The 13,214-nt window shown below is 40.4% G+C and overlaps 1 protein-coding gene across 1 annotated transcript in view; it reads right to left on the reverse strand.

The window, feature by feature from the left end:
- RAPGEF6 (Rap guanine nucleotide exchange factor 6) overlaps positions 1–13,214 on the reverse strand; it is an 899,247-nt gene that overhangs the window by 109,824 nt on the left and 776,209 nt on the right. Inside the window, exon 11 of the mRNA XM_053717222.1 lies at positions 12,584–12,736. Coding sequence (XP_053573197.1) covers positions 12,584–12,736 — 153 coding nt within the window. The remainder of the gene's footprint in view (positions 1–12,583; positions 12,737–13,214) is intronic.

A 13,214-nucleotide genomic window follows, 5' to 3' on the forward strand; every position in this document is an offset into this window, starting at 1 on the left:
ACCCGACTCAACATAGGCAAGATGAATTAAAGATTTCAACCAAGATGCCAAAGAAATGGCAGAAGCTTTCTGGCCTTTTCTAGAACCGGAAAAGATAACAAATAGACTAGAAGTCTTACGAAAAGATTTCGTAGCTTCAACATAATATTTCAAAGCTCTAACAACATCCAAAGAATGCAACGATTTCTCCTTAGAATTCTTAGGATTAGGACATAATGAAGGAACCACAATTTCTCTACTAATGTTGTTGGAATTCACAACTTTAGGTAAAAATTCAAAAGAAGTTTGCAACACCGCCTTATCCTGATGAAAAATCAGAAAAGGAGACTCACAAGAAAGAGCAGATAATTCAGAAACTCTTCTGGCAGAAGAGATGGCCAAAAGGAACAAAACTTTCCAAGAAAGTAATTTAATGTCCAATGAATGCATAGGTTCAAACGGAGGAGCTTGAAGAGCTCCCAGAACCAAATTCAAACTCCAAGGAGGAGAAATTGACTTAATGACAGGTTTTATACGAACCAAAGCTTGTACAAAACAATGAATATCAGGAAGAATAGCAATCTTTCTGTGAAAAAGAACAGAAAGAGCAGAGATTTGTCCTTTCAAAGAACTTGCGGACAAACCTTTATCTAAACCATCCTGAAGGAACTGTAAAATTCTCGGTATTCTAAAAGAATGCCAGGAAAAATGATGAGAAAGACACCAAGAAATATAAGTCTTCCAGACTCTATAATATATCTCTCGAGATACAGATTTACGAGCCTGTAACATAGTATTAATCACAGAGTCAGAGAAACCTCTTTGACCAAGAATCAAGCGTTCAATCTCCATACCTTTAAATTTAAGGATTTCAGATCCTGATGGAAAAAAGGACCTTGTGACAGAAGGTCTGGTCTTAACGGAAGAGTCCACGGTTGGCAAGAGGCCATCCGGACAAGATCCGCATACCAAAACCTGTGAGGCCATGCCGGAGCTACCAGCAGAACAAACGAGCATTCCTTCAGAATCTTGGAGATTACTCTTGGAAGAAGAACTAGAGGCGGAAAGATATAGGCAGGATGATACTTCCAAGGAAGTGATAATGCATCCACTGCCACCGCCTGAGGATCCCGGGATCTGGACAGATACCTGGGAAGTTTCTTGTTTAGATGGGACGCCATCAGATCTATTTCTGGAAGTTCCCACATTTGAACAATCTGAAGAAATACCTCTGGGTGAAGAGACCATTCGCCCGGATGCAACGTTTGGCGACTGAGATAATCCGCTTCCCAATTGTCTACACCTGGGATATGAACCGCAGAGATTAGACAGGAGCTGGATTCCGCCCAAACCAAAATTCGAGATACTTCTTTCATAGCCAGAGGACTGTGAGTCCCTCCTTGATGATTGATGTATGCCACAGTTGTGACATTGTCTGTCTGAAAACAAATGAACGATTCTCTCTTCAGAAGAGGCCAAAACTGAAGAGCTCTGAAAATTGCACGGAGTTCCAAAATATTGATTGGTAATCTCACCTCCTGAGATTCCCAAACTCCTTGTGCCGTCAGAGATCCCCACACAGCTCCCCAACCTGTGAGACTTGCATCTGTTGAAATTACAGTCCAGGTCGGAAGCACAAAAGAAGCCCCCTGAATTAAACGATGGTGATCTGTCCACCATGTTAGAGAGTGTCGAACAATCGGTTTTAAAGATATTAATTGAGATATCTTCGTGTAATCCTTGCACCATTGCTTCAGCATACAGAGCTGAAGAGGTCGCATGTGAAAACGAGCAAAGGGGATCGCGTCCGATGCAGCAGTCATAAGACCTAGAGTTTCCATGCATAAGGCTACCGAAGGGAATGATTGTGACTGAAGGTTTCGACAAGCTGTAATCAACTTTAGACGTCTCTTGTCTGTTAAAGACAGAGTCATGGACACTGAATCCATCTGGAAACCCAGAAAGGTTACCCTTGTCTGAGGAATCAAAGAACTTTTTGGTAAATTGATCCTCCAACCATGATCTTGAAGAAACAACACAAGTCGATTCGTATGAGATTCTGCTAAATGTAAAGACTGAGCAAGTACCAAGATATCGTCCAAATAAGGAAATACCACAATACCCTGTTCTCTGATTACAGACAGCAGGGCACCGAGAACCTTTGTAAAAATTCTTGGAGCTGTAGCTAGGCCAAACGGCAGAGCCACAAACTGGTAATGCTTGTCCAGAAACGAGAATCTCAGAAACTGATAATGATCTGGATGAATCGGAATATGCAGATATGCATCCTGTAAATCTATTGTGGACATATAATTCCCTTGCTGAACAAAAGGTAAGATAGTCCTTACAGTTACCATCTTGAACGTTGGTATCCTTACATAACGATTCAATATTTTTAGATCCAGAACTGGTCTGAAAGAATTCTCCTTCTTTGGTACAATGAAGAGATTTGAATAAAACCCCATCCCCTGTTCCGGAACTGGAACTGGCATAATTACTCCAGTCAACTCTAGATCTGAAACACATTTCAGAAATGCTTGAGCTTTTACTGGATTTACTGGGACACGGGAAAGAAAAAATCTCTTTGCAGGAGGTCTCAACTTGAAACCAATTCTGTACCCTTCTGAAACAATGCTCTGAATCCAAGGATTGTGAACAGAATTGATCCAAATTTCCTTGAAAAAACGTAACCTGCCCCCTACCAGCTGAGCTGGAATGAGGGCCGCACCTTCATGTGGACTTAGAAGCAGGCTTTGCCTTTCTAGCTGGCTTGGATTTATTCCAAACTGGAGATGGTCTCCAAACTGAAACTGCTCCTGAGGATGAAGGATCAGGCTTTTGTTCTTTGTTGAAACGAAAGGAACGAAAACGATTATTAGCCCTGTTTTTACCTTTAGATTTTTTATCCTGTGGTAAAAAAGTTCCTTTCCCACCAGTAACAGTTGAAATAATGGAATCCAACTGAGAACCAAATAATTTGTTACCCTGGAAAGAAATGGAAAGTAAAGTTGATTTAGAAGCCATATCAGCATTCCAAGTTTTAAGCCATAAAGCTCTTCTAGCTAAAATAGCTAGAGACATAAACCTGACATCAACTCTGATAATATCAAAAATGGCATCACAGATAAAATTATTAGCATGTTGAAGAAGAATAATAATATCATGAGAATCACGATGTGTTACTTGTTGCGCTAAAGTTTCCAACCAAAAAGTTGAAGCTGCAGCAACATCAGCCAAAGATATAGCAGGTCTAAGAAGATTACCTGAACACAGATAAGCTTTTCTTAGAAAGGACTCAATTTTCCTATCTAGAGGATCCTTAAACGAAGTACCATCTGACGTAGGAATAGTAGTACGTTTAGCAAGGGTAGAAATAGCCCCATCAACTTTAGGGATCTTGTCCCAAAATTCTAGTCTGTCAGACGGCACAGGATATAATTGCTTAAAACGTTTAGAAGGAGTAAATGAATTACCAAAATTATCCCATTCTTTGGAAATTACTGCAGAAATAGCATCAGGGACAGGAAAAACTTCTGGAATAACTACAGGAGATTTAAAAACCTTATTTAAACGTTTAGATTTAGTATCAAGAGGACCAGAATCCTCTATTTCTAAAGCAATTAGGACTTCTTTAAGTAAAGAACGAATAAATTCTATTTTAAATAAATATGAAGATTTATCAGCATCAACCTCTGAGACAGAATCCTCTGAACCAGAGGAATCATCAGAATCAGAATGATGTTCAGTTAAAAATTCATCTGTAGGGAGAGAAGTTTTAAAAGATTTTTTACGTTTACTAGAAGGAGAAATAACAGACATAGCCTTCTTTATGGATTCAGAAACAAAATCTCTTATATTATCAGGAACATTCTGCACCTTAGATGTTGAAGGAACTGCAACAGGCAATGGTACTTTACTAAAGGAAATATTATCTGCTTTAACAAGTTTGTCATGACAATCAATACAAACAACAGCTGGAGAAATAGCTACCAAAAGTTTACAGCAGATACACTTAGCTTTGGTAGATTCAGCACTTGACAGCGATTTTCCTGTAGTATCTTCTGACTCAGATGCAACGTGAGACATCTTGCAATATGTAAGAGAAAAAACAACATATATATAAAGCAAAATTGATCAAATTCCTTAAATGACAGTTTCAGGAATGGGAAAAAATGCCAAAGAACAAGCTTCTAGCAACCAGAAGCAATAAAAAATGAGACTTAAATAATGCGGAGACAAAAGTGACGCCCATATTTTTTCGCGCCAAATAAGACGCCCACATTATTTGGCGCCTAAATGCTTTTTGGCGCCAAAAATGACGCCACATCCGGAACGCCGACATTTTTGGCGCAAAATAACGCCAAAAAATGACGCAACTTCCGGCGACACGTATGACGCCGGAAACGGAAATAGAATTTTTGCGCCAAAAAAGTCCGCGCCAAGAATGACGCAATAAAATGAAGCATTTTCAGCCCCCGCGAGCCTAACAGCCCACAGGGAAAAAGTCAAATTTTAAGGTAAGAAAAATGTTAAAATGCATTATCCCAAATATGAAACTGACTGTCTGAAAATAAGGAAAGTTGAACAATCTGAGTCAAGGCAAATAAATGTTTGAATACATATATTTAGAACTTTATAAACAAAGTGCCCAACCATAGCTAGGAGTGTCACAGAAAATAAGACTTACTTACCCCAGGACACTCATCTACATATAGTAGATAGCCAAACCAGTACTGAAACGAGAATCAGCAGAGGTAATGGTATATATAAGAGTATATCGTCGATCTGAAAAGGGAGGTAAGAGATGAATCTCTACGACCGATAACAGAGAACCTATGAAATAGACCCCTTAGAAGGAGATCACTGCATTCAAATAGGCAATACTCCTCACATCCCTCTGACATTCACTGCACGCTGAGAGGAAAACCGGGCTCCAACTTGCTGCGGAGCGCATATCAACGTAGAATCTAGCACAAACTTACTTCACCACCTCCATCGGAGGCAAAGTTTGTAAAACTGAATTGTGGGTGTGGTGAGGGGTGTATTTATAGGCATTTTGAGGTTTGGGAAACTTTGCCCCTCCTGGTAGGAATGTATATCCCATACGTCACTAGCTCATGGACTCTTGCTAATTACATGAAAGAAATTATGTTTCCCTTCCTAAGATAGGGAGAGTCTAAGGCTTCATTCCTTACTGTTGGGAAAACTATACACAAGCTCCAGAGGACACTGATCACGGGAGGGAACAAAAAGGAAGAGGCGGACCCTACACCACAGCCTGCAAAACTTTTCTCCCGAAAGCTGCTTCAGCCGAAGCAAAAACATCAAACTTGTAAAATTTTGAAAAAGTATGTAAGGAGGACCTTACAAATCTAATCCATAGAGGCCTCATTCTTAAAGGTCCAAGAGGAAGCCACTGCTCTTGTGGAATGAGCCGTTATCCTCTCAGGAGTAAGATGTCCCGCTGTCGCGTAAGCTAAGTGGTTGACACTCTTTCACCAAAAAGATAGTGAAGTTGAAGTAGCCTTCTGAACCTTACGCTTCCCCGAATAGACAACAAACAAAGAGGAAGATTGTCTAAACTCCTTAGTAGCCTGAAGATAGAACTTCAAGGCGCAAACCACATCCAAATTGTAAAGTAAGCGTTCCTTCGATGAAGAAGGATTAGAACACAAGGAAGGAAACACAATCTCCTGATTGCTGTTGCAATCTGAGTGAACCTTAGAAAGAAAACTTAATTAATACGTAAAACTGCCTTATCTGCATGAAAAATCAGATAAGGGGGCCCACATTGCAAAGCAGAGATCTCAAACTCTGCACGCAGAGGCAATAGCCAATAAAAATAGAACATTCCAAGATAACAATTTAATGTCAACGGTATGCAGAGGTTCAAACGGAACCTGTTGCAAAACCCTAAGAATAAGATTTAAGCCCCAGATCTAATCACAGGTCTGATCCTAATCAGAGTCTTAACAAAGGCCTGCACGTCTGGAAGCTCAGGCAGTCTCTTGTGCAATAAAACCGACAGGGCCGAAATCTGTCCCCTCAGGGAACTAGCAGAAAGGCCCTTCTCCAGCCCATCCTGGAGAAAAGATAAGATCCTGGCAACCTTAACTCTGTGCCAGGAAAAACAACGCTCTTCACACCAGAATAAGTAGGTCCTCCACACATTGTGGTAGATACGCTGAGTAACTGGTTTATAAGCTTGAATAAGAGTATCAATGACACTCTCAGAAAAACCTCTCTTGACTAAGACTAAGCGTTCAATCTCCAAGCAGTCAGATTCAGAGAATCTAGATTTTGATGAACAAATGGACCTTGGACTATCAGCAGGTGTCTGCGACATGGTAACTTCCATGGAGGAGATTAGGACATCCCCACTAGATCCGCAAACCACGTCCTTCACGGCCACAATGGAGCAATCAGGATTACTGATACCCACTCCTGCCTGATGCGGGCCACCACTCGAGGAAGAAGTGGTAATGGAGGAAAAAGATATATGGGTTTGAACCTCCAGGGCACTGCAAGTGCATCTATTAGATCCGCTTGGGGATCCCTCAACCTCGACCCGTACCTGGGTAGCTTGGTATTGAGACGGGACACCATGAGATCTATCTCCGGCGTCCCCCACTTGCTGCATATCCCGGCAAACACCTTAGGATGGAGTGACCATTCCCCTGGATGGAAGGATTGCCTGCTGAGAAAATCCGCCTCCCAGTTGTCTACACCCGGAATGTGGATAGCTGACGGCGAACAGTTGTGGGTCTCCGCCCACTCAAGAATCTGAGATACTTACTTCATCGCCAAGGAACTTCTCGTTCCTCCCTGATGGTTGATGTTAGCCACGAGGTTATATTGTCTTATTGGAATATGATATACTGGGACGAACCCAGAAGAGGCCAAGCCTTCAAGGCTATGAAAATTGCCTGTATTTCCAAAATATTGATTGGGAGGGAGGACTCCTCCTGCGTCCACAACCCCTGTGCCTTCCTTGCACCCCAAACAGCTCCCTATCCGGATAAACTTGCGTCCGTAGTCACAATCTCCCAGGATGGTCTTAAGAAGCATGTCTCTCGGGACAGATGATCTGGACAGAGTTACCAAGAAAGCAATTCTCTCGACCAGCTAATACAATCTGTTGATACAGATTTGAATGATCACCGTTCCACTGCCTCAGCATGCACAGTTGTAAAGGTCTGAGATGGAACCTGGCAAAAGGAATGATGTCCATGCATGACACCATGAGCCCAATCACCTCCATACACTGAGCCACAGAGGGACCAAAGGAGGTCCGGAGGGCAAGACATGCCGAAGTTAGCTTGCAACGTCTCTGGTCTGTTAGAAATATCCTCATGGGTATGGAGTCTATTATAGTACCCAGGAATTCAACCCTGGTACTTGGGATAAGAGATCTCTTTTCCAAGCCTATCTTCCCATCCATGTGATCGAAGACTGAGAAGGGACTCCCGAGAATTCTTAAGCACGACAAAAGGATGGTGCTCGCACCAGAATATCGTCCAAGTATGGGGCTACTGCAATACCCTCAGTTCTGGCAACGGCTAGAAGAGCCCCCAGAACCTTTGTAAAGATTCTTGGAGCAGTAGCTATGACAAATGGAAGAGCAATGAATTGGAAGTGCTGGTCCAGGAATGCAAACCTCAGGAACTGAAAGTGTTCCCTGTGGATTGGAACATGAAGGTAAGCATCCTTCAAATCTATAGTGGTTATAAACTGGCCTTCCTGAATTAAAGGAAGGATAGACCTTATCGTCTCCATCTTGAAGGAAGGGACACTGAGAAATTTGTTTAAGCACTTTAGGTCCAGATTTGGACAGAAAGTTCACGCCTTTGGGACCACGAAAAGGTTTGAATAAAACCCCAAACCGCTTTCTTCGATAGGCACCAGGACAACAACTCCTAAGGAGAATAGATTCCGAACGAACCCTAGAAAGGCATCCCTCTTTTTCTGGTCTGGTAGACAGATTCAAGAGAAGGAATCAGATTTGAAGCCTATCTTGTATCCCTGAGATACCACCTCCAGGACCCACGGATCCTGTATGTCCTTGAATCAGGCATCTGAAAAAGAGACAGTCTGCCCCCTAAACGATCCAATCCCGGATCGGGGGCCGCCCCTTCATGCCGATTTGTTTTGGCAGGCATCTTATTCTGCTTGGATTTATTCCAGGACTAAGCCGGCTTCCAAGTACTCTTGGGTTGCTTGGGCTTGGAGGAGGATTGTTGTCTTTGGGATTAGCCAGAATGAAAGGAACGAAAATTATCTTGCGGTAGGAAGGCACCCTTGCCTCCGGTAACCGTAGAAATAATGGAGTCCAGGCCTGGACCAAATAAAATCTTTCCCTTGAAGGGAAGAGAAAGGAGTCTGGACTTAGAAGTCATATCCGCAGACCAAGACTTGAACCAGAGCGCCCGGTGGGCTAGGACCGCAAAGCCAGAGGCCTTTGCATTTAGGTGAAAAATGTGCTTGTTCGCATCAAAGATAAAAGAATTAGCAATTCTCAGAGCTTTAATTCTGTCTTGACTATCCTCGAGGGGAGACTCCACCTCAATGAGTTTCGACAAAGTCGTATCCATTTTCTTATCCATCAGCCCTTGAACGAAGAACTATCCTCAAGAGGTATCCAGTTGAGAGCCCGGGACCAGGAACAACTTTTTAAAAGTAGACAAGGGGGAAAAGAAAGAACCAATTCTTTCCCATTCGTTCTTAATAATGTTCGCCATCTTAACAGGCACAGGAAAAGTCAAAAGAAACTTTCCTGTCTTTCTAAACTCTGTCTAATTTAGGTATCATAGGTTCTTCAGGTAGCGCGACTTCTGAAACCTCTAACGAAGACAGCACCTCCTTTAATAAAAAACGCAAGTTCTCAATTTTAAATTTAAAGGACGGTTCCTCTGCAGCAGGAGGCTTAGACGCTAAGGACTCCAATCCAGAAAGTTCACCCTCTGAAGCTACAAAGGTTAACTCATCATCTGATAACTGGGACATAATAGCTAAATCCGATAAATATTTAGATGACTCTGGGTCAGGAGAGCTAAGTTTAACCTTTCTCTTGCGTTTTTTAGAGCAAGGTAATGCACTGAGGGCCGCAGACACCGCCATTTGTAACTGTGCGGCAAAGTCCGCAGGAAGAAGGCCCCCTCCGGATGGAGGATTAGATGTGCTGCGGGGAACTGCATGTACAGTAGATAATGTAGCAAGGGTAGTAATCTCACGGGACGCCAAAACCTGAGAGGTAGACTGCTCAGAGGAACTAAGAGCCTTAGCAGGTTTGTCTCCGTTCTTAGACTTTATAACGGTGTTAAGGCATGTGGAACATAATTGAGTGGGCAGGAAAATCACAGCCTCCTCACAATATAAGCAGGTATGATTTAGTACAGAAGGAGTACCTTCTAACATGTCAGAGTCCTCTATAGCTCAGGTTATACCCACAGAAGGACACAAATAAAAAAAAAGTTTTTTATTATAGAAAACTTCACCTTTATACTCCCAATGGTTGGGGCACTCACCACCTCCTAGACCCAGACAGTTAACAGAGGAAATTCTCTCCTCAGGTTTAAGTCTCAGCCGGAATGGAGGAAATGAACATAGACCACACCTGGTCACATAGAGTGCAAGACAGTACTTCCCCTGTTATTACAAGTACAGCAAGGAATAGGCGCTGTGCAACACTTTCAAAATGAAAGTGAAACTTAAAAGTGAAACCTGTTTGTTCACACAAAGCAGCATGTAAATAATTAACACTGATTAATTAACCCCAACTGTTCAATAAACCCCCTTCAGAGGATATTAACCCGGGATCCTATAAATGTATAAAGGAGCCACACTGTGACCCTGTTATAGCATTTTATGTGTAAAAATTTAAACAATATTACCGTAAGAATTCATGCTGTGGAACAGAACACAGCCTCTCAAGTGTGACAGTCTTATAGCAACGCTTCTGACATGGACTTGAATGAGAGAAAGCAGGCAGTGAAACTCGTCAACACTGATTGCTTAGGAGCTGTTAGCAGTAGTCTGGATGGTTTCACAGAAAAACTTTCCCTGCATCTCCAGACTCTAACTTTCATCAATACTCTCACTGAGAGGTTGACATGACTACTTAAAACTCCAGTCCTATCTCGAAGGGCAGAAACCCTTTTTCCGGACTCTCCGAATCTTCTGACACTTCTCTGCCACCTCCTAACATGACGAAAGGCAAAGAATGACTGGGGTAATGAGGAAGTGGGAGGGATATTTAAGCCTTTGGCTAGGGTGTCTCTGCCTCCTCCTGGTGGCCAGGTTTTGCATTTCCCAACAGTAAAGAATGAAGCCGTGGATTCTCCCTATCTTAGGAAGGAAAAATTGTGCTTGTCCAATGACAAAAAACTAATTCTGTAACCTAAGTTTTCAAATAACTGCAAATTGCCTACTCCAGCTATTTCATTTGCATCATTTTAAATGTGGATTATAGTGCGTCTTATTTTATGACTAGAGTCTACGCAGGTCTGTTTCTTTAACCCACGCAAAGGGGGTAAACATATAGTTGAAGTGGTGCTTGGGAGCCATAGAGGACATGAATGCCATTGCTTATTGGGTAACTGCCCGTTTCCCCTCAGCACCAGCGGTTCTCAAACATTAATTGTAGGGTCGCTACTGCAAAAATGGCATGCTCTAAGGACACTATAATGTCTCTTCTAAACCAAGAGCTGTTTAATGTCTTGTAGAGTGTGAAAAATAAAAGGAGTTTCTTTAAACATACATTTTATATCAATAGTAACGCTTTAACCATTAGCACTATATCAACTACTGCAATATTTTGAATGAAAATGTGTCATTACCTTTACCATAAATTCCCTATTAAAACAGTAAAACATATCTACATTTACATTTTTGGAGCAAGTTTCTTCCAGACAGTGTTTTAAATCAGGAATATATAGAATGGGAAAATCCCACAATACAGAGAATCATGTCATTTTGGAATCAAATTGTGTACACTGTATGTTCTTACTGTATAAGTCCACAAATAGAGTTTCAATACTGCACTTCTATGCCTTGGAATGTTGGGCTAGAAAAAAGATGTCTTTACAATTCACATAGTGGCGTAAATGAGTATTATTTATTCAATAAACTTTTCCTTAATCTTCTGCATGCCATATATTTAAAGCATTTAACAGAGAAAGAAAATGTGCCTGAATTCACAGAAAAACACATTTTTTTGTATGCTAATACAAAGACGGCTTTATCTCTAAGTGAAGTGCTAACAGATTTTAAATTTAATGACCGTAATTATAGAATTTCTATCTGGCAGCAGGACAGAAGTAGCAGATTTTCACAAGTCTACAGATGAACATACATCCCAAACAAAATGTGTTAATGGCAAGGGACAGAATTTATAATCAAATCAGCATTCATCACTGAATATGTATTTCAATAAGTTAACCAAAAAAAAATAAAATTGGGTGTTTTAACAAAAGTTTTTAACTACTTAAATTCTAAGTAACTGGGAAATCTGTGAATGTTGTAACATATTTTGAATTTGGTTCCTCATTGGTTAAGATAAAGCTTGATTAGGCCCTTTATCCAGCAAACATGTTTTTAAAAAAGAATATGACATGAAAGCTTTCTTCTGCCGCCTTATAATATATTTACACATTATCATAAAATAACAAGCACTGTGTACGTATTCTACCTTTTCTACCTTCCAGCCAGATTCAAAATTTGCATCCATACGAGTAAAGCCATGGCCACATTTCCCTGCTTATTATAACTTGTAATTTATATGAACTGATGTGTACTGCACTCAAAGCTCAGCGCTATATGTGGGGCACAAAGTACAAACATGTATATATGTGTGAAGAACACACAAATGCTTTTATCTTTGAGTTTAAAGCTCATTTGCATTTAGCCTGATAAATAAAAAAACAAAGGTAATAAAATCCCTTTTATTATTGAGTGTTATGTAACTGTTGCTGTAGGGTGCCACAAAAGACATGTAGATACTGTGTGTGCTGCTGCCGTGTCTGGCGTTGTCCTATTGCTTACAAGGTAGTTTATCAGCAACCAGATGGAGAACATTTTTATTGTGGCGATATGATCAGCCCACATTGTTTGCTGCAACAATCTATGGATCTGGTGAAATATAGCATATGTGATAGCACCTGCATTATAATTTTGAATAGTGGATACCTATATTTCATTCAAGAGCATATGCACATATGCTGTCCATACACAGTACACTCATATTCACAGAGTTTAACAGAAGCAGTGTTTGAATGTGGGTGCACTGGGTGCACACAGAGTATATATATATATATATATATATATATATATATATATACACATACATATAAACTGGAACAATAATAACTTTTACTAGAATCATTTTGTTAATACTTTTATTGAAAACTGAAATTCACGTTTCAGTTTTGAATATTATGCCTTTTTAATAAACCTATTCTAATCTGTTTTCTGCTTAATTTAAGATAACAAACCTTTAAGTCTTTATAAGCTCTATCATACACATGTATATGAATACAATCATTAAACAGTGCAATCAATATGTTATATATTTCCCTTAAGAAACAGCAATACTAATAGTTTTTCTTACCTGAATCACTATATGTCCCTTTCGAGTTCCACTTCGGTCCAATTCTCTGTGCTCGTTAACCATAACAATCTCTCCTTTTTCTTTAACTTTGTGGGTGTTCTTTTCCACATGGTTTAATATTCGCCAGTAATCTTGCTGCGCTATACACACAAACTGTCCCAAAAAAATATGCGGGCAATTAAGAAATCTATAGTACATAAAAATATCTCCACGCACTAGTGCTGGGCATATGTATTCCAATACAGAAAACACCTGTTCCCCCCGCATCTCTTTAGCTTATATCAACCCATGCTTTTTATTAAACTCACAGAACGTCGGGGAAAGCGATAGTAAGGGAATGATAGCTTAAGACGTTCTTTTTGTAAATATGGAAATGAAAATTCTGAGCAGTAACAAAAAGGGAAAGAAAAAAAAAAGCCTCATTTCCTAAAACATACATGCAAAACATGAAGTAATTAGCTGAGTATTCTTGATCTGAACAGACTTCCTTTTTCTTTTTGTAAAAGTAAATATAGAAATGATATATGTAGAAATAACTACCAGTTTACTTATCCGAATATAGAAATTAAACAAGCTACTTGGAGTGATTTAGAAGCCGACAATATATATGGGTAAATGACATTCTGCAGCA

Source organism: Bombina bombina, chromosome 6 (genome assembly GCF_027579735.1).
Source record: "Bombina bombina isolate aBomBom1 chromosome 6, aBomBom1.pri, whole genome shotgun sequence".
Classification (NCBI taxonomy): domain Eukaryota; kingdom Metazoa; phylum Chordata; class Amphibia; order Anura; family Bombinatoridae; genus Bombina; species Bombina bombina.